At 61.4% G+C, this 21,064-nt stretch overlaps 1 protein-coding gene across 3 annotated transcripts; it reads left to right on the forward strand.

The window, feature by feature from the left end:
• Positions 1–5,489: 5,489 nt before the first annotated feature.
• Positions 5,490–20,779, forward strand: scaf1 (SR-related CTD-associated factor 1). Of its 3 annotated transcripts, none has more exons than XM_069191765.1 (10): positions 5,490–5,574; positions 8,299–8,385; positions 10,514–10,633; positions 11,417–11,505; positions 11,940–12,052; positions 12,280–15,828; positions 16,666–16,748; positions 16,865–17,152; positions 18,929–19,057; positions 19,185–20,779. In XM_069191765.1, exons 2-10 carry the CDS (start codon positions 8,299–8,301, stop codon positions 19,362–19,364), a joined length of 4,638 nt encoding a protein of 1,545 aa, XP_069047866.1. In that variant the 5' UTR covers positions 5,490–5,574; the 3' UTR covers positions 19,365–20,779. The 3 variants fall into 3 exon arrangements, with proteins under 3 accessions (XP_069047866.1, XP_069047867.1, XP_069047865.1); XM_069191764.1 differs by having other exon boundaries at positions 5,524–5,715; XM_069191766.1 differs by lacking the exon at positions 10,514–10,633 and having other exon boundaries at positions 5,523–5,715.
• The last annotated feature ends 285 nt before the right edge of the window (positions 20,780–21,064 follow it).

Consider the following 21,064-nt stretch of genomic DNA (forward strand, 5'->3'; position numbering starts at 1 on the left):
TCAGTGTGCGGTCAGTGTGCAGTCAGTGTGCGGTCAGTGTGCGGTCAGTGGGCTCCCCTGCAGGGGGCGCTGTGCAGGCTGAGTGATGAGGAAGGTTGGCAGGGGGCTCTGTGCCTGTTGTTGTTGTTGTTCTCACGCTCCCTCGCTCCCTCGCTCCCTCGCTCCCTCGCTCCCTGCGTGACCATTGTTCCTTCGCTCTGTTTTTTCCTGAAACAACATCTGGAGCAGGAGGTCTAGGAATGAGGCAGAGTCACGAGAAGAGACACACAGCACGCCTCGCACACGTAAACAAACACACACACACACACACTCTTAAACACACGTACACACAGATTCATACACACACACGTACACAAACACACAAGACTAAAGAGACTCAGTTCCTCCAGCCTGTCAGTCTGGGACACCCCCTTCAGACTAAAGAGACTCAGTTCCTCCAGCCTGTCAGTGTGGGACACTCCCTTCAGACTAAAGAGACTCAGTTCCTCCAGCCTGTCAGTGTGGGACACTTCCTTCAGACTGAAGAGACTCAGTTCCTCCAGCCTGTCAGTGTGGGACACTCCCTTCAGACTGAAGAGACTCAGTTCCTCCAGCCTGTCAGTCTGGGACACTCCCTTCAGACTAAAGAGACTCAGTTCCTCCAGCCTGTCAGTGCAGGACTTGACTCCTAGCGATATACAGTACCCTGCAGCTGTACTCTGGACTGTACTTCTGTGCAATTTAAACATTCATCTCTCACCTCCAGGACTGATGTCTGGGCTCACTGAGCAGGTGAGAACACATTGTGATTTGGAATTCATAGCTTGCGAGCATTGTGGTGGGGTCAGACTGTTTTTGGTCAGGGGATCTGTGTCTCTGTGGTCAGTTAGTCTGTATGTGTGGTCAGTCAGTCTGTCTCTGTGGTCAGTTAGTCAGTGTCTCTGTGTCTCTTCCCTGTGGTGCTGGAGATGAGCGAATGAACGGGCCGTCTCAGAACTGTCTCAGAACTCTTCCCTGTGGTGCTGGAGATGAGCGAGTGAACGGGCCGTCTCAGAACTGTCTCAGAACTCTTCCCTGTGGTGCTGGAGATGAGCGAGTGAACGGGCCGTCTCAGAACTGTCTCAGAACTCTTCCCTGTGGTGCTGGAGATGAGCGAATGAACGGGCCGTCTCAGAACTGTCTCAGAACCCTTCACTGTGGTGCTGGAGATGAGCGAATGAACGGGCCGTCTCAGAACTGTCTCAGAACCCTTCCCTGTGGTGCTGGAGATGAGCGAGTGAACGGGCCATCTCAGAACTGTCTCAGAACTCTTCCCTGTGGTGCTGGAGATGAGCGAGTGAACGGGCCGTCTCAGAACTGTCTCAGAACCCTTCCCTGTGGTGCTGGAGATGAGCGAGTGAACGGGCCGTCTCAGAACTGTCTCAGAACTCTTCCCTGTGGTGCTTGGGGGCTCTTATCCTCCTCTTCGTCAGCCCTGTGGCTTTACAGGGAGCGAAGAGGAGCCAGACGCCAGCAGTAAACAGGCTGCCCCCCCTCCCCACCCCCCCGGTGACGACAGCCACAGCAGAGCTCAGCTCCAAACACACACCCGCTGCTCCTCGCCAGTCACAACAGCCCTGCGCGGGTTCGAGAGGAAACTTACACACAGCTCTGCTCTGACTCATGCATCCTCTGAGCAGGACAAGCCATTGTCACGCCAGCAGCTGTACAGGACTGAGGGCCCCAGCGCTGGCAAACATGACACACAGCCCCACTCTCCTGCCCCTCTCTCCCCCTGCCCCTCTCTCCTGCCCCACTCTCCTGCCCCTCTCTCCCCCTGCCGCTCTCTCACCCTGCCCATTCTCCTGCCCCTCTCTCCTGCCCCACTCTCCTGCCCCTCTCTCCCCCTGCCCCTCTCTCCTGCCCCTCTCTCCTGCCCCTCTCTCCTGCTCCACTCTCCTGCCCCACTCTCCCCCTGCCCCACTCTCCTGCCCCTCTCTCCCCCTGCCCCACTCTCCTGCCCCACTCTCCTGCCCCACTCTCCTGCCCCTCTCTCCCCCTGCCCCTCTCTCCTGCTCCACTCTCCTGCCCCACTCTCCCCCTGCCCCACTCTCCTGCCCCTCTCTCCCCCTGCCCCACTCTCCTGCCCCACTCTCCTGCCCCACTCTCCTGCCCCTCTCTCCCCCTGCCCCTCTCTCCTGCTCCACTCTCCTGCCCCACTCTCCCCCTGCCCCACTCTCCTGCCCCTCTCTCCCCCTGCCCCTCTCTCCTGCCCCACTCTCACCCTGCCCCACTCTACTGCCTCACTCTCCTGCTCCACTCTCACCCTGCCCCACTCTCCCCCTGCCCCTCTCTCCTGCCCCACTCTCACCCTGCCCCACTCTACTGCCTCACTCTCCTGCTCCACTCTCACCCTGCCCCACTCTCCCCCTGCCTCACTCTCCTGCCCCACTCTCCCCCTGCCCCTCTCTCCTGCCCCTCTCTCCCCCTGCCCCTCTCTCCTGCCCCACTCTACTGCCCCACTCTCCTGCCCCTCTCTCCTGCCCCACTCTACTGCCCCACTCTCCTGCTCCACTCTCCTGCCCCTCTCTCCCCCTGCCCCTCTCTCCTGCCCCACTCTCCTGCCCACTCTCCTGCTCCACTCTCCCCCTGCCCCTCTCTCCTGCCCCTCTCTCCTGCCCCTCTCTCCCCCTGCCCCTCTCTCCTGCCCCACTCTCACCCTGCCCCACTCTACTGCCTCACTCTCCTGCTCCACTCTCACCCTGCCCCACTCTCCCCCTGCCCACTCTCCTGCTCCACTCTCCCCCTGCCCCTCTCTCCTGCCCCTCTCTCCTGCCCCTCTCTCCCCCTGCCCCTCTCTCCTGCCCCACTCTCACCCTGCCCCACTCTACTGCCTCACTCTCCTGCTCCACTCTCACCCTGCCCCACTCTCCCCCTGCCCACTCTCCTGCCCCTCTCTCCCCCTGCCGCTCTCTCCTGCCCCACTCTCACCCTGCCCCACTCTACTGCCCCACTCTCCTGCTCCACTCTCCTGCTCCACTCTCCCCCTGCCCCTCTCTCCTGCCCCACTCTCCCCCTGCCCCTCTCTCCTGCCCCTCTCTCCCCCTGCCCCTCTCTCCTGCCCCACTCTCACCCTGCCCCACTCTACTGCCCCACTCTCCTGCTCCACTCTCCTGCTCCACTCTCCCCCTGCCCCTCTCTCCTGCCCCACTCTCCTGCCCCTCTCTCCCCCTGCCCCTCTCTCACCCTGCCCCTCTCTCCTGCCCCTCTCTCCTGCCCCTCTCTCCCCCTGCCCCTCTCTCCTGCCCCTCTCTCCTGCCCCACTCTCACCCTGCCCCACTCTACTGCCCCACTCTCCTGCTCCACTCTCCTGCTCCACTCTCACCCTGCCCCTCTCTCCTGCCCCACTCTCCCCCTGCCCCTCTCTCCTGCTCCACTCTCCCCCTGCCCACTCTCCTGCCCCACTCTCCCCCTGCCCACTCTCCTGCCCCTCTCTCCCCCTGCCCCTCTCTCACCCTGCCCCTCTCTCCTGCCCCTCTCTCCTGCCCCTCTCTCCCCCTGCCCCTCTCTCCTGCCCCTCTCTCCTGCCCCACTCTCACCCTGCCCCACTCTACTGCCCCACTCTCCTGCTCCACTCTCCTGCTCCACTCTCACCCTGCCCCTCTCTCCTGCCCCACTCTCCCCCTGCCCCTCTCTCCTGCTCCACTCTCCCCCTGCCCACTCTCCTGCCCCACTCTCCCCCTGCCCACTCTCCTGCCCCTCTCTCCTGCCCCACTCTCACCCTGCCCCACTCTCCCCCTGCCCCTCTCTCCTGCTCCACTCTCACCCTGCCCACTCTCCTGCCCCACTCTGCTGCCCCTCTTTCCATCCCGACTCTCCTGCCCCTCTCTCCCCCTGCCTGCCCCACTCCCCTGCCCCTCTCTCACCCTGCCCCAGTCTCCTGCCCCACTCTCCTGTGGTCTGTGTGGGTCCTAATGCCCCAGTATAGTGACGGGGACACTAGACTGTAAACAGGCGCTGTCCTTCGGATGAGACGTCAAACCGAGGTCCTGACTCTCTGTGGTCATGAACAATCCCAGGGTGCCTCTCGAGAAGAGTAGGGGTGTCACCCCAGTGTCCTGGTCAAACTCCCCCCTGGCCTTTACCCCTCATGGCCTCCTAATAACCCCCCTCTCTGAACTGGCTCCATCCCTCTGCTCTCCTCCCACTGAGAGCTGGTGTGTGTGAGAGGACTGGAGCATCATCCAGGTGGGGGTGCAGGGGATCCCCATGACCTGTAAAGAGCTCTGAGTGGAGAGTCCAGACATGCGCTATATAAGTGTGAGAAGTTATTATTATTATTTATTATTTATTATTATTATTATTATTATTATTATTATTATTATTGACGTTGACTACAGCCATTCTAAACCGAGAGGCCCAGCGCCGCCCTCTAGTGGGAACATGCGGTAGTACCACCTGTGGAAACAGCAGTGATTTCGGAGTGTGCAGATGTGTGTGTTGGATACACCTGTGTTAGGTTTGACATCTCCAGCACGTCACCTTTCAGATGCAGTGGAGGTCACATGAGACCCTCACCTGCACTTTCCCACAGGAACCCAGAAAACAAGGTTTTTCACCCTGCTGCACCCTGGACCTGAGCCAGCGTCACAGATGCACATTATCGTGAACCAGTCAAATACAGCGACTCATTCAGGGGGTTCTGGTAGCTGACTACCAGGCATGTACAAACTGTATAGGGTGTGTGGGGGCTGGGGACTCTTCCAGATATATATATATATTTGTTTAATAATAACAACATCACTTTAATAACTCTTTACAATTTCTTGCATTAGGAATTATCTTTTCGCAGACCCCAGCTTGCTCTCCATGAGACACACACACAGAGAAGCTGGGGGTCAGAGCGCAGGGTCAGCCATTTATACAGCGCCCCTGGAGCAGCTGGGGTTCAGGGCCTCGCTCAGGGGCCCAACGGAGTAGGATTCCTCTGCTGGCCGCGGGATTTGAACCGGCAACCTCCCAGCCACAGGCGCAGATCCTGAGCCACAGAGCCACCGCACTCTTCCAGATATTGCATTATTGACAGTAATAATCGCCGGGCTGTTTGGACTGGCACCCAGCGTGTGGCGCTGCTGTATCTGGAGTGAGGTGCTGTACCCCGGTTTGTCAGGAAGGGGGGTTAGAACACAGCGGGGGGTAACTCCCTGCAAGGGAGGAGGGAGTTTCGTGCTGTGTTGTCTGCGGTGTCTGGGGTCTTCTGTGTCTTCACGTTTGGAAACCGGAAACCCGGTACAGATCGCCGCCGCAGATCCCCGCCCTCCGTGCGGACGATGGCGACGAATATTAGCGGCAATATTCCTCCCGGAGCAAGCGAGAATATTTAAAAAAAACTACATATCCCAGAATCCCCAGAAGCAAGGCGAGGACGCGCCAATTGGAAATAGGGGAAACCCTGTCGGACGGCTTTTTTGTCAAAGCATGACGGGGAATGTAGTCCAGCCCTGTAGCCTGACGCCATAGGAAACTGTGGGCCAGACTGTTGAAAAACTACATTTCCGAGCAGGCCTTGTTCCACGCAGGTCTCTACGAGGAGGCTAAAATGGAGGCAGCGGTCGGGTAGGGCCGGTTGCTATTGTGTTTTAAGGGTAGTATTTTTAGTTTTAAATTTTGTTTTTAGAATAAATTTAACGAGAAAGGGATAAGTAAAAACGTCTGCACTTCTTGTTCAACTGCCGGGACACGGCTTTAGTAGGAAAAGTAGGTATTGTTTTAAATACTACCATTGCATTAAATTACCTGCTATCGCTGATGTATCCCTCTGGCCATTAAGTAGAGCTAATGCGAACATAACGAGAAATATTGATCATTTCCGTAGCTAAAAATGTGCAAAATGCAGCTGTAATTGGTTCTGGAAGCACATTAATATGTTTGTAAATGTCTGTTATTAAATCTAAACACGAGTAACGCACGCTCTCTCTGGAAACTCGCTGTTCTGTACTGCATGAGCAGGTTTTTACCAGTCAGTACATGTGTTTTAACACGCAGGTCATCTAATTCTGTTTATTTTCTTATGAAGCTGTACTGTACTGGGACTGTAGCTCCTATTGTAACAGACTGTCCTACTGTACTGGGACTGTAGCTCCTATTGTAACAGGACTGTCCTACTGTACTGGGACTGTAGCCCCTATTGTAACAGACTGTTCTACTGTACTGGGACTGTAGCTCCTATTGTAACAGGACTGTCCTACTGTACTGGGACTGTAGCTCCTATTGTAACAGACTGTTCTACTGTACTGGGACTGTAGCTCCTATTGTAACTGGACTGTTCTACTGTACTGGGACTGTAGCTCCTATTGTAACAGGACTGTTCTACTGCACTGGGACTGTAGCTCCTATTGTAACAGGACTGTTCTACTGTACTGGGACTGTAGCTCCTATTGTAACAGGACTGTCCTACTGTACTGGGACTGGAGCTCCTATTGTAACAGGACTGGTCTACTGTACTGGGACTGTAGCCCCTATTGTAACAGGACTGTTCTACTGCACTGGGACTGTAGCTCCTATTGTAACAGGACTGTTCTACTGTACTGGGACTGTAGCTCCTATTGTAACAGACTGTTCTACTGTACTGGGACTGTAGCCCCTATTGTAACAGGACTGTCCTACTGTACTGGGACTGGAGCTCCTATTGTAACAGACTGTTCTACTGCACTGGGACTGGAGCTCCTATTGTAACAGGACTGTTCTACTGTACTGGGACTGTAGCTCCTATTGTAACAGACTGTTCTACTGTACTGGGACTGTAGCTCCTATTGTAACAGGACTGTCCTACTGTACTGGGACTGTAGCTCCTATTGTAACAGACTGTTCTACTGTACTGGGACTGTAGCTCCTATAATAACTTTTATTATAACTGTGGGTCTGTGTTCTTCCTTTGGAATAGGGTGAGCACTGAAAGTTTCTGGATATAAATAACATTTGGAAATAAGGCAGTTTGTGAGTGGTATTTAGAAAGCCTGACTGTCTGATTGGTGCCTTTCTTGGATGAAACACTGACCGGCTCTCTGGTCAGTAGTTTACCCCAGTGATACGCTGGTGGGCTCTCTGGTCAGTAGTTTACCCCAGTGATGCGCTGGTGGGCTCTCTGGTCAGTAGTTTACCCCAGTGATGCACTGGCCTGCTCTCTGGTCAGTAGTTTACCCCAGTGATGCGCTGGTGGGCTCTCTGGTCAGTAGTTTACCCCAGTGATGCACTGGTGGGCTCTCTGGTCAGTAGTTTACCCCAGTGATGCGCTGGTGGGCTCTCTGGTCAGTAGTTTACCCCAGTGATGCGCTGGCCTGCTCTCTGGTCAGTAGTTTACCCCAGTGATGCGCTGGTGGGCTCTCTGGTCAGTAGTTTACCCCAGTGATGCGCTGGTGGGCTCTCTGGTCAGTAGTTTACCCCAGTGATGTGCTGGCCTGCTCTCTGGTCAGTAGTTTACCCCAGTGATGCACTGGCCTGCTCTCTGGTCAGTAGTTTACCCCAGTGATGCGCTGGTGGGCTCTCTGGTCAGTAGTTTACCCCAGTGATGCGCTGGTGGGCTCTCTGGTCAGTAGTTTACCCCAGTGATGCACTGGCCTGCTCTCTGGTCAGTAGTTTACCCCAGTGATGCGCTGGTGGGCACTCTGGTCAGTAGTTTACCCCAGTGATGCGCTGGTGGGCTCTCTGGTCAGTAGTTTACCCCAGTGATGCGCTGGTGGGCTCTCTGGTCAGTAGTTGACTCCAGTGATGCGCTGGCCTGCTCTCTGGTCAGTAGTTTACCCCAGTGATGCGCTGGTGGGCTCTCTGGTCAATAGTTTACCCCAGTGATGCGCTGGTGGGCTCTCTGGTCAGTAGTTTACCCCAGTGATGCACTGGCCTGCTCTCTGGTCAGTAGTTTACCCCAGTGATGCGCTGGTGGGCTCTCTGGTCAGTAGTTTACCCCAGTGATGCGCTGGTGGGCTCTCTGGTCAGTAGTTTACCCCAGTGATGTGCTGGCCTGCTCTCTGGTCAGTAGTTTACCCCAGTGATGCACTGGCCTGCTCTCTGGTCAGTAGTTTACCCCAGTGATGCGCTGGTGGGCTCTCTGGTCAGTAGTTTACCCCAGTGATGCGCTGGTGGGCTCTCTGGTCAGTAGTTTACCCCAGTGATGTGCTGGCCTGCTCTCTGGTCAGTAGTTTACCCCAGTGATGCACTGGCCTGCTCTCTGGTCAGTAGTTTACCCCAGTGATGCGCTGGTGGGCTCTCTGGTCAGTAGTTTACCCCAGTGATGCGCTGGTGGGCTCTCTGTGTCTGATCCGTGCCGTTCTGTCTCCCGTGCAGATGAGAGAGGGGGAGTTTGACTCGGACACGGAGCCCTCTGTTGACGACCCCGAACCCAAGGACGTAGCCGGTCCCCCGCAGCCCAAGGTCAGTGAGCGTCTGTGGGTCCGAGTGTCTGGATGTGAGGGTGAGGTGAGACCGTGCCGGTGCCGGTGTCTGTCGCTTCAGTGCAGTAAGCGCAGACGGCCGGTCCAGCGTTTCTGACTCGATCTTCCTGAGGCTTTCAGAGCTCAGAGCTGCTGTACTGCACTAGAGCCCAGTGGGGCTGTGGGAAAAGCACAGTACAGTGCCGAGCCTTCAGCCACTGACAGCAGTGGTATTGCATCCCTGTTCGGCCGCTGTCTTCCTGTCCGCAATCCCTTCGGAAGGCTCGGGAGTCTCCGGGCTGTCCGAGCGAGGTGAGGGTTCTCCACTGCAGGTCCACGCGCCTCTGTGGCGCCCCCTGTCTGGGCCCAGCGGTGTCGCCCCGAATCTGTCCTCCAGCTCCCTGTGGCGTTGACGGTGTCCAGCGCGGGGTCTTCCGGGGAATGTGGCTGGGGGAGCAGTTGGATTCACCCCGAGGCGTGCTGGGCTCGGGGGGGGCCTTGTATGGAATAAACGCACAGTTAACCTGCGCACAGCTTTCGTCAGCAGGGTGTAGAAATAGATATGATACTCTGGGATCAGTCCAGAGAGGAGCGACCTGGTGCATCCTGGAGCTCAAGGGAATTAACCACACTGCCGGGCTGGAGGAACTGAGTCTCTTTAGTGTGAAGGGAGTGTCCCACACTGACAGGCTGGAGGAACTGGGTCTCTTTAGTCTGAAGGGAGTGTCCCACACTGACGGGCTGGAGGAACTGAGTCTCTTCAGTGTGAAGGGAGTGTCCCACACTGACACGCTGGAGGAACTGGGTCTCTTTAGTCTGAAGGGAGTGTCCCACACTGACAGGCTGGAGGAACTGAGTCTCTTTAGTGTGAAGGGAGTGTCCCACACTGACAGGCTGGAGGAACTGGGTCTCTTTAGTCTGAAGGGAGTGTCCCACACTGACAGGCTGGAGGAACTGGGTCTCTTTAGTGTGAAGGGAGTGTCCCACACTGACGGGCTGGAGGAACTGGGTCTCTTTAGTGTGAAGGGAGTGTCCCACACTGACGGGCTGGAGGAACTGAGTCTCTTTAGTGTGAAGGGAGTGTCCCACACTGACGGGCTGGAGGAACTGGGTCTCTTTAGTCTGAAGGGAGTGTCCCAGACTGACAGGCTGGAGGAACTGGGTCTCTTTAGTCTGAAGGGAGTGTCCCACACTGACGGGCTGGAGGAACTGAGTCTCTTCAGTGTGAAGGGAGTGTCCCACACTGACACGCTGGAGGAACTGGGTCTCTTTAGTCTGAAGGGAGTGTCCCACACTGACAGGCTGGAGGAACTGAGTCTCTTTAGTGTGAAGGGAGTGTCCCACACTGACAGGCTGGAGGAACTGGGTCTCTTTAGTCTGAAGGGAGTGTCCCACACTGACAGGCTGGAGGAACTGGGTCTCTTTAGTGTGAAGGGAGTGTCCCACACTGACGGGCTGGAGGAACTGGGTCTCTTTAGTGTGAAGGGAGTGTCCCACACTGACGGGCTGGAGGAACTGAGTCTCTTTAGTGTGAAGGGAGTGTCCCACACTGACGGGCTGGAGGGACTGGGTCTCTTTAGTCTGAAGGGAGTGTCCCAGACTGACAGGCTGGAGGAACTGGGTCTCTTTAGTCTGAAGGGAGTGTCCCACACTGACAGGCTGGAGGAACTGGGTCTCTTTAGTCTGAAGGGAGTGTCCCACACTGACAGGCTGGAGGAACTGGGTCTCTTTAGTCTGAAGGGAGTGTCCCACACTGACACGCTGGAGGAACTGGGTCTCTTTAGTCTGAAGGGAGTGTCCCACACTGACAGGCTGGAGGAACTGAGTCTCTTCAGACTTGAACAGAGGAGACTATGAAGGGACATGACACCAATTTTCAATATTAGACAAAAGAAAGACAACCCAGGACACCTCCACAGCATCTTCAGTTCCTCCGTTTCTTGTTCAGCTGCTGGGACTCGGCACGCGGTGTCCTCTGCGCAGGGTCTGTAGGACACGGGCGGACACCGCAGAGAAGAACACTAAAACCAGGACCGGGTGGGAGTGGGGGACGGGGCCGGTACCTCGGGTCGGAGGGGCCCGGCGGCGCCTGTTCTGGAGCCGGTCTCACCTCTGTGTCGGTCTCCCAGGCGGAGAGGCCCGGCGGCGGGCGCGGGCGGGCCGGAGAGGGGAGTCGGCTCGGGCGATGCTGCCCTTCCCAGGGCCGGGGGGAGGCGCCGGGGGCCCAGGGCGGCGGGCGGCCCAGTGCGGTGAGTCACCCTTCCCGTCCTTCTCCTCCAGCGGCTCCTGCTTTTCCGGAGCCTGCGGATTTGTTCTCCCGGTATAGCGCCCTGCCGGGAGCCGAGTGTCGCAGGGGAGCTGGGTGCCTGTCCGGGCTCCAGGCCAGCGGCCCTGAGTGAGTGTGAGTGTGAGTGAGTGTGTCTGTGTGTGAGTGAGTGAGTGTGTCTGTGTGTGAGTGAGTGAGTGTGTCTGTGTGTGAGTGAGTGAGTGTGTCTGTGTGTGAGTGAGTGAGTGAGTGAGTGTGTGAGTGTGTGAGTGAGTGTGTGAGTGTGTGAGTGTGTGAGTGTGTGAGTGTGTGAGTGTGTGAGTGAGTGAGTGTGTGTGTCTGAGTAAGAGAGTGTCGTGGTTTGTTGGAGTTGGGCCTCCAGGGGCCTCCAGGGGCCATGTGATCAGGGGAGCAGGACAGGGCAGGAAGCAGGGCAGGAGGAGGGAGGAGGTGGGGCCCTGGGGGGCAGTAGGGCAGGAGGAGGGAGGTGGGGCTCTGGGGGGGCAGCAGGGCAGGAGGAGGGAGGTGGGGCTCTGGGGGGGGGCAGTAGGGCAGGAGGAGGGAGGTGGGGCTCTGGGGGGCAGTAGGGGAGGGCAGGAGGAGGGAGGTGGGGCTCTGGGGGGGCAGCAGGACAGGAGGAGGGAGGTGGGGCTCTGGGGGGGCAGCAGGACAGGAGGAGGGAGGTGGGGCTCTGGGGGGCAGGAGGAGGGAGGTGGTTCTCTGGGGGGGCAGGAGGAGGAAGTGATGTCGTGTGTCTCTCTGTCAGTGTGAAGCAGTGCCCGGTGTGCCGGAAGCCCTCCTCTCGCTGGTGTCCCAGTACTGCTCCCCTCACGCCCTCGCAGTCCAGGCCGACAGGTGAGTGAGAACACTGTGCCGTCCAGTCGGTCAGCGTGTCTGTGCTGACCGCCCTCTCTGTCCTGATTACTGTACTGTGCCGTCCAGTCGGTCAGCGTGTCTGTGCTGACCGCCCTCTCTGTCCTGATTGCTGCACTGTGCCGTCCAGTCGGTCAGCGTGTCTGTGCTGACCGCCCTCTCTGTCCTGATTGCTGCACTGTGCCGTCCAGTCGGTCAGCGTGTCTGTGCTGACCGCCCTCTCTGTCCTGATTCCTGCACTGTGCCGTCCAGTCGGTCAGCGTGTCTGTGCTGACCGCCCTCTCTGTCCTGATTACTGCACTGTGCCGTCCAGTCGGTCAGCGTGTCTGTGCTGACCGCCCTCTCTGTCCTGATTACTGCACTGTGCCGTCCAGTCGGTCAGCGTGTCTGTGCTGACCGCCCTCTCTGTCCTGTAGCTCTGACTACGAACTGGAGCTCACGGCCGAAGTCCGAGTAGAAGGGGGGTCCCCCCTGGCCTTGCTGTCGGCGGTCGCCCCTCGTCTCCGCAGGAAGCCCCCCGCCGGATCAGGTAGGGTTCTGGAGAGGTCGCCGTGGGGCTCGGTCCAGTCCGGCTTTCAGGAGGGAGGTGCGGATGTCATGGAAACGCAGAGAGATGTCAGACACGTGTGGGGGGGTGTTTTTTTGGGGGGAACACGGGCTTGAATTCCGCTGGTGGAGGTAGCGGACGTGGCGGTTGAGGTTCTGGCCTGGGCCCGGGCCCGGCCCTGTACTCACCCCCCCCCTCTGTCCCCGCAGCTACGTTCGGCCCTGCGTCTCCCGCCGGTGACCCCCGTCTCCCGTCTCCATGGAAACCGCATCAGTGGGCGGCCGGGGGCGGGGGTGTCCTGCTCCCTCTCTCCCCCCGGGCCCAGGGCGTCCAGCGGGGGCTGGGGGACCCCCGGACCTCCACGCTGACCCAGACGCAGGAAGGCAACAGCTCCCTGCCTTCCTCCTCCTCCTCCTCCTCCTCTTCGTCGTCCTCCTCCTCCTCCTCCTCCGCGTCGAGCCCGTCGTCTCATGCGCCGTCCCCCGAGGCCGCGGCGGCGGGCTCCGTCTCCGGTTACCAGGGCGACGGCGCGGGGGCCGGCGCCGGGCCGGAAGGGGACGCCGTCTCCTCCACCTCCCCGGCGGACCCCTCCGGCGCCTTCCCCGCCAATCCCGGGTCGGACGGGGAGAACTCCGAGATCTACGACCCCTTCCACCCCACGGAGGGCGAGGGCAGGACAGGGGGTGAGGAGGAGGAGGAGGAGGAGGAGGAGGAGGAGGGCGGGCAGAAATACGACCCCTTCGACCCCACGGGCTCCCCCGCCCTGGCGTCCGACGGCGAGCAGAGACGAGGGGGCCGGCGCCGCGGCGGCAGCAGCAGCAGCGCCAGCAGCAGCGAGGCCGAGGGCGAGCCGCGGGAGAGCGGGGGGGCGGGCGGGGCGCCCCGGGACACCACGCCCCCCCCGGACTCCACCGGCACCCCCCGGGCCCCCCCCGAGCCCCCGGCCTCCTCCTCCCCCGCCGCGGGCCGCCGGGAGGAGCGGGGCAGGGCCCGGGCCCGGGGGCGGGCGGCGCCGGGCGGCTCCGACTCGGAGATCGAGGAGGGCGAGATCGTGGCCGGGGCGGAGGACCGGGGGGGGCGGCGGCGGCCCGCGCCGGCCGGGGGGGGGGGCTCCCGCAGCCCCCCGCCGCCGCCCCCCCCGCCCGAGCGCATCCTGCGCGTGCTGGAGGGCGACGGGTTCGTGTCCGTGCGGGCCGAGGGCGAGCGGGCCGCGGCGCCGGGGGACCTGCGCAGGAAGATCGCCAGCCGGCGCAAGGAGCGCTACCGCGCCCGGCCCTCCTCCTCGGCCTCGCCGCCCCCGGGGACCCCCCCCCCGCCGCCGGCGCCCGCCCCCGCCCCCCCGCCGCCGGCCAGGGACAAGGACCGGGACCGCGGCCGGGACGGGCCGGAGAAGGACACGCCGAAGGCGCGCAGGGCGTCCGGCAAGGCCAAGAGCAAGGAGGGCGAGAAGCACCGGCGGCGCCGCGGGAGCCGGGAGGGGCGCCAGAGCAGGCCGCGGCGCCGCGGGGGGGACTCCAGCGGGGAGCGCCGGGGGGCCGAGCGAGGAGGAGGAGGAGGAGGAGGAGGCCGGAGCAGCAGCAGCAGGAGGAGAGACTCCTCCCCTCCTCTTCCTCCTCCTCCCCCCCTCCCCGCGGCTCCCGAGTTCTCCTCCTCCTCCTCCTCCCGCCGCCGGCGCGGCAGCCTGGGCCGCCGGCGCTCCTCCTGGTCCAGCCCCTCCCCCTCGGGCGCGGACGGGCGCCAGCGGAGGAGGAGGAGGAGGCGGGAGAGGGAGAGGGGCTCCGGCGAGGAGGGGGACAGCCGCAAGAGGAGGAGGAGGAGGAAGAGCTCGCCGCGCTGGGAGGGCGGGGAGCGCGGGCAGTCGCGCAAGCGGAGCCGCGGGAGCCGGGAGCGCCGGGACCGGGACCGGGAGAGGGAGAGGGAGAGGGACCGGGACCGCAGGCGGCGTGACGGACGCCCCGTCGTGCCGCCATCCATCCAGGACCTCAACGGCTCCGACCTCTTCGCCATCAAGCGCACCATCACCGTGACGACCACCACCACCACCACCACGCACCCCCCCGCGCCGCCGCCGCCCCCGCCGCCCGCCGCCCAGTCGCCGCCGCCCGAGGGCAAGGCGCGCAAGAAGAAGAGGAAGAGGAAGAGGAGGGCGGAGGAGGAGGAGGAGGAGGGGGGGGGCGGCCGCGGCCGCGACTCCTCGGCCAGCCCCGCGCGCCCGCGCCGCTACGACTCCGAGGGGCTGTCGGAGGAGCCCAAGCTGGCGGACGACGCCCTCTCCCTGGACGGCGAGGCCCTGGACTCGGACTACCCCTCCCTGGAGGACTCGCCCCGCCCCCGCCCCAGCCCCGAGCGCAAGCGGCCCCGCGGGGCCCCCTCGCCCCCGCCGCCCCCGCCCGTGTCCGTCTCCGTCCCCACCTCCCTCAAGAAGCAGCAGCAGCAGCGCGGGGGCAGCCCCCTGCTGGCCGGGGCGGCCCCCCGGGGGCGGGGGGTGGGACCCCCGGCCGGCCGCAAGCCGGCGAAGGCCGAGAAGGACAGGAAGAGGCGGGCCAAGTCCGGCAAGAAGCCCGCGGCCCCCGGCGCCGCGCCCGCCGTCCGCAGGGCCAAGCTGCAGTCCAAGGTGTCGGTGCTGATCCGCGAGGGCGTGAGCAGCACCACGGGGGGCAAGGCGAAGGCGGGGGGCGCCCCCGGCAAGGACCTGGGGGGCGGCGGCGGCGCGGGAGGGGCCGGCTCGATCGCGGTGGTCTTCTGCCGCGACCAGGAGAGCCGCTCGCCCTTCCTCAAGCCCGGCGCCGAGCCCGCCGGCGCCCCCCCGCGGGGCAGGGCCCCCCCGCCGGACCGGGACGGCCGGAAGGCCAGGCCGAGCCAGCCGCCCCTCGCCCCCCCGCCCGCCCCCGGCCCCCAGCACCACCGGCCGCCCAAGGCGGGGGCCAAGCGGGTCAAGCCCAGCTCCACCACCTCCGCCTCGTCCTCGTCCGCCTCCTCCCCGTCCTCGTCCTCGGCCGCGCCCGGCGGGAAGCCGCGCCGCCGGAAGCCGCCGGCCAAGAAGGAGCGGCGGCGCTCGAGGGGGGCGGAGGGCGGCGGCGGGGGGGGCGGGGCGCCGGCGGGGTCTTGGCACGTCTCCGAGGGGCAGCCCTCCAAACCCCCAAGCCCCCCCCTGCCGCCCCCTGCCCCCTCCTCCTCCTCCTCCTCCTCTTCCTCGTCCTCCTCCTCCACCGCCGCCGCCGCCCCCCCGGCCCCCGCCTCTCCGGCGCTCCCGCTGCCCCCCCACCAGACGGGGAGCAAGCGGGACCCCCAAGAGTCCACCCCGGACTCCCAGACGGTGGACAGCAGCTGCAAGACCCCGGAGGCCGCCTTCCTGTCCGAGGACGGGGGTGGGGCGCCCTCCCTGCCGCCGCAGCAGCCCCCGCAACCCCTGGCCAGCCCCCCCTCCGCCCCCCCCGGGGGGGCGCCGGGCGGGGCCGCTGCCGGCGACGTGTCCCAGTCGGCGGGGGAGCCCCAGGGCGCCCCGGATGACCCCAAGCCCCAGCCCGCCTCCCTGGCCTCCGCCACCCCCTCCTCTTCTGCGCCCCCCCTACCTCCGCCCCCTCCGCCCTCGCTCGTCCCCCCCTCGGACCCCTCCTCCTCGTCCTCCTCCTCCTCCTCGGCCCAGGGCTCCGTGTCCTCCTCCTCCTCCTCCAAGCCCGGCCCTCTCGGCGGCGCCCCCCCTCTGCCCTGGAGCCTGCAGGCGGGAGTGGACTGCACTGCTGGGGGTGTGCTAGCGTGTGAGTATCTGCGCCTCCTGGGGAGAGAGTCGCCCTCTAGGGTAGCGCACAGGTGCACCTGGTCACTAGGGTAGCACCTGGTCACTAGGGTAGCGCACGTGTACACCTGGTCACTAGGGTAGCGCACGTGTACACCTGGTCACTAGGGTAGCCTACAGGTACAGCTGGTCACTAGGGTAGCACCTGGTCACTAGGGTAGCGCATGTGTACACCTGGTCACTAGGGTAGCGCACAGGTACACCTGGTCACTAGGGTAGCGCACGTGTACACCTGGTCACTAGGGTAGCCTACAGGTACAGCTGGTCACTAGGGTAGCACCTGGTCACTAGGGTAGCGCATGTGTACACCTGGTCACTAGGGTAGCGCACAGGTACACCTGGTCACTAGGGTAGAGCACAGGTGCACCTGGTCACTAGGGTAGCCTACAGGTACAGCTGGTCACTAGGGTAGCACCTGGTCACTAGGGTAGCGCACAGGTGCACCTGGTGACTAGGGTAGAGCACAGGTGCACCTGGTCACTAGGGTAGCGCACAGGTACACCTGGTCACTAGGGTAGCACACAGGTACACCTGGTCACTAGGGTAGCACCTGGTCACTAGGGTAGCACCTGGTCACCAGGGTAGCTCACGTGTACACCTGGTCACCAGGGTAGCTCACATGTACACCTGGTCACCAGGGTAGCTCACGTGTACACCTGGTCACCAGGGTAGCCTACAGGTCCACTTGGTCACTATGGGAATCCCGGATTCCACACCACACTGCAGAGTTAACAGAAGGTTATGCTGGTGCTTGAAATGATTTCCCTCCTCCTCTCTCTCTCTGCCCTCGGCCCCCCAGTGACTGCGCTGCTGTTCAAGATGGAGGAGGCCAACCTGGCCAGCCGAGCCAAAGCCCAGGAGTTCATCCAGGCCACCAGCCAGGTCAGCTGTCCCTCGTTCCTCCGTCTCCGTCCTCAGTCCTGCCCCTCGTCCCTGTCATTGCTCTCCGTGTCTCCGTGACCGCTGTCCCTGACAGTCTTCTTCCCATGCCTCCGCAGATCCTGTCTCAGGCCAACCAGAGCGCCCAGACCGTTTCAACTGGCTCCACCTCCTCTGCCCTGGCCCCTCCCGCTGCCACGCCCACCGCCCAGTACATCCTGCACGGCGCTCTGCCATTGGTGGGCTGCTCAAAGAGCCCGCCCCCGCATCTGCACACAGGGCTGTCAATGGCTGGCTGTGCGCAGACCCCGCCCCCTCCCTTGCCAACGGGGTCGTCGTCGGGGGCGGCCGGGAGTGTGGGATCCGCTGAGGTCAGCTGGGAGAGTGAGGGCAAAGACCCTGACAAGGTGGGTTTCTGTCGGCTTACCTCTCCCCAACTTTCACTGTGTCCAGTTCTCTGTGCATTTCAGTGTTGGACCAAGAGCCTGACATTCTCCGTGAGCCAGATACAGTAATACCATCCGATGACATTGTTTTGTTTTTGCACAAGAAGTGTTTTTTTTTTCTTTATGATAAATCATTCTGCAGTTCACTGGAGTGTCCAGTCAGTGTGTCTGTATTAACCCCTCTCTCTCTCAGTGCAGTGTTAATGTACTGGAGTGTCCAGTCAGTGTGTGTGTATTAACCCCTCTCTCTCTCAGTGCAGTGTTAATGTACTGGAGTGTCCAGTCAGTGTGTGTGTATTAACCCCTCTCTCTCTCAGTGCAGTGTTCATGTACTGGAGTGTCCAGTCAGTGTGTCTGTATTAACCCCTCTCTCTATCAGTGCAGTGTTCATGTACTGGAGTGTCCAGTCAGTGTGTCTGTATTAACCCCTCTCTCTCTCAGTGCAGTGTTAATGTACTGGAGTGTCCAGTCAGTGTGTCTGTATGAACCCCTCTCTCTCAGTGCAGTCTTAATGTACTGGAGTGTCCAGTCAGTGTGTGTGTATTAACCCCTCTCTCTCTCAGTGCAGTGTTAATGTACTGGAGTGTCCAGTCAGTGTGTCTGTATTAACCCCTCTCTCTCTCAGTGCAGTGTTAATGTACTGGAGTGTCCAGTCAGTGTGTGTATTAACCCCTCTCTCTCTCAGTGCAGTGTTCATGTACTGGAGTGTCCAGTCAGTGTGTCTGTATTAACCCCTCTCTCTATCAGTGCAGTGTTCATGTACTGGAGTGTCCAGTCAGTGTGTCTGTATTAACCCCTCTCTCTCTCAGTGCAGTGTTAATGTACTGGAGTGTCCAGTCAGTGTGTCTGTATGAACCCCTCTCTCTCAGTGCAGTGTTCATGTACTGGAGTGTCCAGTCAGTGTGTCTGTATTAACCCCTCTCTCTCTCAGTGCAGTGTTCATGTACTGGAGTGTCCAGTCAGTGTGTGTGTATGAACCCCTCTCTCTCTCAGTGCAGTGTTAATGTACTGGAGTGTCCAGTCAGTGTGTCTGTATGAACCCCTCTCTCTCTCAGTGCAGTGTTCATGTACTGGAGTGTCCAGTCAGTGTGTGTGTATTAACCCCTCTCTCTCTCAGTGCAGTGTTCATGTACTGGAGTGTCCAGTCAGTGTGTCTGTATGAACCCCTCTCTCTCTCAGTGCAGTGTTAATGTACTGGAGTGTCCAGTCAGTGTGTGTGTATTAACCCCTCTCTCTCTCAGTTCAGTGTTAATGTACTGGAGTGTCCAGTCAGTGTGTGTGTATGAACCCCTCTCTCTCTCAGTGCAGTGTTCATGTACTGGAGTGTCCAGTCAGTGTGTCTGTATTAACCCCTCTCTCTATCAGTGCAGTGTTCATGTACTGGAGTGTCCAGTCAGTGTGTCTGTATTAACCCCTCTCTCTCTCAGTGCAGTGTTAATGTACTGGAGTGTCCAGTCAGTGTGTCTGTATGAACCCCTCTCTCTCAGTGCAGTGTTCATGTACTGGAGTGTCCAGTCAGTGTGTCTGTATTAACCCCTCTCTCTCTCAGTGCAGTGTTCATGTACTGGAGTGTCCAGTCAGTGTGTGTGTATGAACCCCTCTCTCTCTCAGTGCAGTGTTAATGTACTGGAGTGTCCAGTCAGTGTGTCTGTATGAACCCCTCTCTCTCTCAGTGCAGTGTTCATGTACTGGAGTGTCCAGTCAGTGTGTCTGCATGAACCTGTTTCTCTCTCTCAGTACCTGAAGAAGCTGCACACACAGGAGAGAGCCGTGGAGGAGGTGAAACTGGCCATCAAGCCCTACTACCAGAGGAAGGACATCACGAAGGACGAGTACAAGGACATCCTGCGGAAGGCCGTGCACAAGGTGTGTGTCCAGCTCCACACCAGGAGTGCTCAGTGTGTGACCGTGGGGTCTGTGTCCGTCAGCGCCCGGCCAGCCCGTGTCCTGCAGCGTGCTCACCGCCCCCCCCACCTGTCTCCCTCTCCCGCAGATCTGCCATAGCCGCAGCGGGGAGATCAACCCGGTCAAAGTCAGTAACCTGGTCAAGCTCTACGTGCAGAGATACAAGTACTTCCGGAAGCACGGCCGCAGGATGGACGAGGAGGACGGGGAGAGGGAGCGCGAGAGGGGTGGGGCCGCCGATCCCGGGGCCCTGCACTCCGCCACCTGATTGGACCGTAGCCTGATGGGCGCGGCCATGCCTGATTGGACCGGAGCCCGGTGGGGGGTGTGGTCATGCCCATGCCTGATTGGACCGGAGCCCGGTGGGGGGTGTGGTCATGCCCATGCCTGATTGGACCGGAGCCCGGTGGGGGGTGTGGTCATGCCCATGCCTGATTGGACCGGAGACCGGTGGGGGTGTGGTCATGCCCATGCCTGATTGGACCGGAGACCGGTGGGGGTGTGGTCATGCCCATGCCTGATTGGACCGGAGCCCGGTGGGGGGTGTGGTCATGCCCATGCCTGATTGGACCGGAGCCCGGTGGGGGTGTGGTCATGCCCAGTCGGCCAGGAGACCCACATGGAGGGCGTGGCCATGTCTGGTTGGACCGGGGCCCAGTGGGCGTGGCTGTGCCTGATTGGACGAGGGGCTGGGTGGCTGGGCGCCCACACACTTGCCCTTTCCTCCTCCCTCCCATCTGCCCGGTGGCACCCTACAGCTGTCCTGCCCAGACGTGTCGACAGGCTTCATGCTGAGCAGGCACACGCGTGCTGTAGACATGTATGCGGCGGGGCGCCTCACAGGCTGGGGTCCCGGACCCCCTGCCCTCCCCCCAGCAGGACGCTGACAGCCCAGCCTGGCTGCGATCCCGACAGCTCTACACGTGGATATTGTATGCTTTTTTTCTAGATCACATGGACGCATAGAGAGGGACTAAAATGTCAACAAAATGGCAGCCGAGCAGCATCGCGGGTTAAAGCCAATGTTTCTTGCTCTGCATCCAGTGGCCTGAGGAGTTCCCGTCTTGCGTCGCGCCCCCCGGGCGGGTGTGGAATCGGCCTCGCTCTCTTCTGGGATCCGATCGCGTTTGGGTCGGGCCTGCGGCGGCCGGGTCTCACCCGGTCCGGAGCGCGGATACCTGCGTGCGCGCTCGCGGCCGGGTGGGCTCGCGATCGTTGGTCCCGTTCCCAGGCGCGGCTCCTCGCTCCGGTCGGGAATCCCAGCCGGGAGCTCGCCCGGTCCGGGCGGCGGCAGACCCGGTGACCTGGTGTCCGCACACGGGGAGAGGGAGGAAGTGAGGCCCGCCTGGCCCGTCGTGAGCGCGGGGGGGCCTGGGCGCGTGCTGGGTCCCGCCGTGTTCAGACACGCCCGCTGCTTCGGGGGCTCTGCAGCGCGCCCCCCTCCCCGGCCTAGAGGAGCTCCGCCGCAGGCAGACGGGAAGAGAGCCGCGCCGCGTGTCTGTAATGGCGCGGAGCTGCGTGCAGCGAGGGCGCCGGCGACCCCAGGGAGCGGGGAGCCCCACCTCCAGGACAGCGCCCCGATAAACGCGTCCGAGAGGGAGCCTGACAGCTCTCCCCTTCCCTCCCTTCTGTACAGATGTATTATTAGTTGAATGTTGGTTGACATAAAAAAGTTCACACAAATCGAAGCCGGGCGCTGTGTGGTTTTTTGGGGGGGATGGGGAAGAGGGTTTCTCGCCCATACTGGCACTCGGGAAGAGAGGGGGACGGCCTGCCCCTTGATCCCAGGAAGGACGGCGCCCGGTGGAGCTCTGACTGGTCACACACACACTGTGGATACAGCTTACACGCACATATATTCACATGTTGTAGATATGCTCCATGTTGCTTGTGTGCAGATCGCTGTAGCCAGTCTCAGTGCAGTGGTCAGTCTCTGGCTCTGCAGTATCTACTGCCCCACAACCCCTT

This window comes from Lepisosteus oculatus, chromosome 7, assembly GCF_040954835.1.
Source record: "Lepisosteus oculatus isolate fLepOcu1 chromosome 7, fLepOcu1.hap2, whole genome shotgun sequence".
In the NCBI taxonomy this organism is placed as follows: Eukaryota; Metazoa; Chordata; class Actinopteri; order Semionotiformes; family Lepisosteidae; genus Lepisosteus; species Lepisosteus oculatus.